The sequence below is a fragment of the Trichosurus vulpecula genome, chromosome 5 (genome assembly GCF_011100635.1).
Source record: "Trichosurus vulpecula isolate mTriVul1 chromosome 5, mTriVul1.pri, whole genome shotgun sequence".
NCBI classification, from domain to species: Eukaryota; Metazoa; Chordata; class Mammalia; order Diprotodontia; family Phalangeridae; genus Trichosurus; species Trichosurus vulpecula.
In genome coordinates this window covers 103,261,023-103,263,927 of record NC_050577.1, presented here as the reverse complement: position 1 = coordinate 103,263,927, position 2,905 = coordinate 103,261,023, and the positions used below count along the sequence as shown (strand labels likewise).

Here is a 2,905-nt window from a genome sequence, read left to right as displayed (position 1 = left end):
CCAGAAAACAAAATAGATGCATGAATTGAGGGCGTGAATGGACAACTAAGTGTTAACATTATAGACTGGAAACTGTTTAATAGGGGGTGGTAGATAAGGGTGTCACTACAAGAACAGGAGTGGGGGAAGATCTGGGAGAGCCTTATAGCTAGATATAAGGGAAGGAAGCAGGATGGGCAGAAAACAAATACACAGCCCATATCCAGATATTTCCTTGGCACTGGCTCTGGTCAGGGACAGGCAAATCTGGGATAAACAAATAGAGACTGGGTTCAGTGAGTGATCTATTTCAGGATTTGCATCCATAGAGGTTGTAGGATTCTTTTCTAATCCACATTAGGCACACATAGTGTCCTTCTCTGGGCTCCTACATAAAGCAAAGAGAGCTATTGAATCCTTGGGGAGTCTGGCCTGCTATCAAATCCCTTCTTGGTAAGGCATCCTGGAGCATCTGAGTCTCAGCAGATACTCAGTAGAGAAAGAATGCCAAGCCTACTCATTCTCTTCTTCATGATCTTCTTTCTCCTGGAGTCTATGGCAGGAATAATAGAAAATGGTTTCATCATCATAGTGCTGGCCAGGGAGTGGGTGCGATGTTGGAGCCTGCCTTCTGGGGACATGATCCTGGTCAGCCTGGGCATTTCTCGCTTCTTTCTACACTGGGCAGCAGTTCTTAGTAGTTTCTACACATATTTCTATCCAACTAACACAAGCCTATACCTTTTCACTTTCTGGAGTTTTACTAATATGACCACATTCTGGTTCACCACTTGGCTTGCCGTTTTCTACTGTGTGAAAATCTCTGCCTTCACTCAACCAATCTTCCTCTGGCTGAAGTGGAGAATTTCCCAATTTGTTCCCTGGTTACTGCTGTGGTCTCTTTTGATATCCATTTTGATATGTATCTCATCTTTTGCAAAGGGCCAATACATTTTCCAACTGGCACTCGCTGGGAATTACACAGAAAAGACAACTTGGGATGATATGACACATGCACTCCAGAACCATTTTTTCCTGCTATTGCAAATATTTATTTTGTTAATTTCTTTCTTCTTCTTCCTGGTTTCCACCATCTTGGTCATTTCCTCCCTGTGCCGACACTTGAGGGACATGCAGCGCTATGGTGCTGGTCCTCAGGATCCAAGTATGCAGGTGCATATCACAGCTTTGAAGTCACTTTTCTTCTTTCTCATCATCTATGCATCATACGTTATGCCTGTTGTCGTCACCACTATTGTAGAAACTTCAGTTTGGAGCTTTGACTTTTGGGTATGGCAGGTAGTGGCCTATGCTGGCACCTCCATCCATTCTGCCTTCCTTATCCAGAACAGCTCAAAGCTGAGAAGGGCTCTGAAGAAGATGCTTTATGACCCAGAGGCTGCCTGAGGGGAATCCAGCTCTGAAGTGATCAATAACAATAATCAATATTGAGCAATGAACAATGATACTATTTGTGATATAGATGCACAAGACTTAGAAAGGAATGAATTAAGGAAGGAAGGAGATAAGGGAGCAAAGAGGGAAGGAAAGAAGGAAGAAACAAGGAAGGAAAAGATACTTTATTTACTACTTTTGATATTTCAGCACTGACAGAGATGCCAAGAGGAAAACTTACAGGGACATCATAACCAAATTTCAAAACTCCTTGGTTAAGGAAAACTATTGCAAGTAACAAGGAAAAAAAGCAATTTAAATATTGAAGAGATACAATCAGGATTTCATAAGACCTAGCTGCTTCTATACTAAAAGAATCTAGGTCTTAGAATATTATGTTTAGAAGACCAGGAGATCTGGAGCTGCAAAGAAGAATAACTTATCCAGCAAAGTTGAATATAATCCTAAATGATAAAAAAGGACATTTGACAAACTGAAAGACTCATGCATTTGTAACAAAAACACCAGAACTCAATGGAAAATATGATATAAAAGATCTAGAAGAAATATAAGGAAAACATTAAAGACTAATGACAAGGGACTCATTGAGGTTTACTTCATATATAAAAATATGCTTTTAGTATTCTTTAAGACTGTCATCATTACTAGGGTAATTTGAAAGAATGGTTGGGTCTGAGTCATGTATGATGGGGTGATTCTAAAAAACAAAATTGGGAAGGAAAAGGTAAAAAGGAGCAATTATCTCATAAAAATGGGGCATGAAAAGAAGAACTGATACAGAGGAAGCAGGTGGGGGTGGAGGTATAGTAGTGTTGGAACCTTGTTCTTATTTGATCTGGGTTAAAGAGGGAACAATATATACATCTAAAAGGATGTAAAAGTCTTTTAAACTTATAAAGAAATAAGAGGACTAGGGGACAGGTTAAGGGAAAGACTTTTAGAAGGGTGTGTAGATTGAGATTTAGGAATAGGGGGTGAAGATAAAGGGGGCTTTTAGAAGGTTTGTAGTTTAAGATTTAGGATGCTGGGGGAAGAAGATGAGGGAAGGGTTCAGAGGGGTGGGTAGAATAAGGAATAGGAGGGTAAGGGGTGAGGATAAAGTAATAGTGATAGGGTGAAAAGAGAGGATGAGAAAGATAATAATGAGTAAAAAGGGAGGGAAATTGATGAATAGTAATTATAATTTTGAGTGTGAATGGGATGAACTCACCCATAAAATGGAAATAGATAATAGAATGGATAAAAAAATCAGAATCCAAAAACATGTTGTTTAAAAGAAACACATTTAAGAATGAGAGATACTCACAGAGTATCTCTGTGTAGAGGGTTGGAGTAGAATTTATTATGCTTGAGCTGATGCAAAAAAGACAGAGGTAGCAATCATGATTTTAGACAAAGTTATAGCCAAAATAGATTTAATTAAAAGAGATAAGCAAGGTAATGGCATTTTGATAAAAGGTATCATAGACAATGAAATAATATCAATACTGTACCTCTATGCACCAAATAC

The 2,905-nt window shown here is 38.8% G+C and overlaps 1 protein-coding gene across 1 annotated transcript; it reads left to right on the top strand.

Moving 5' to 3' along the window:
* The first annotated feature begins 483 nt into the window (after positions 1-483).
* Positions 484-1,386, top strand: LOC118849806 (taste receptor type 2 member 134-like). The gene has a single exon (XM_036758817.1). It carries the CDS (start codon positions 484-486, stop codon positions 1,384-1,386), a length of 903 nt encoding a protein of 300 aa, XP_036614712.1.
* The last annotated feature ends 1,519 nt before the right edge of the window (positions 1,387-2,905 follow it).

Excerpts from the sequence above, each read along its gene's own strand:
- LOC118849806 (XM_036758817.1), top strand. The coding sequence starts at position 484 with ATGCCAAGCCTACTCATTCTCTTCTTCATGATCTTCTTTCTCCTGGAG.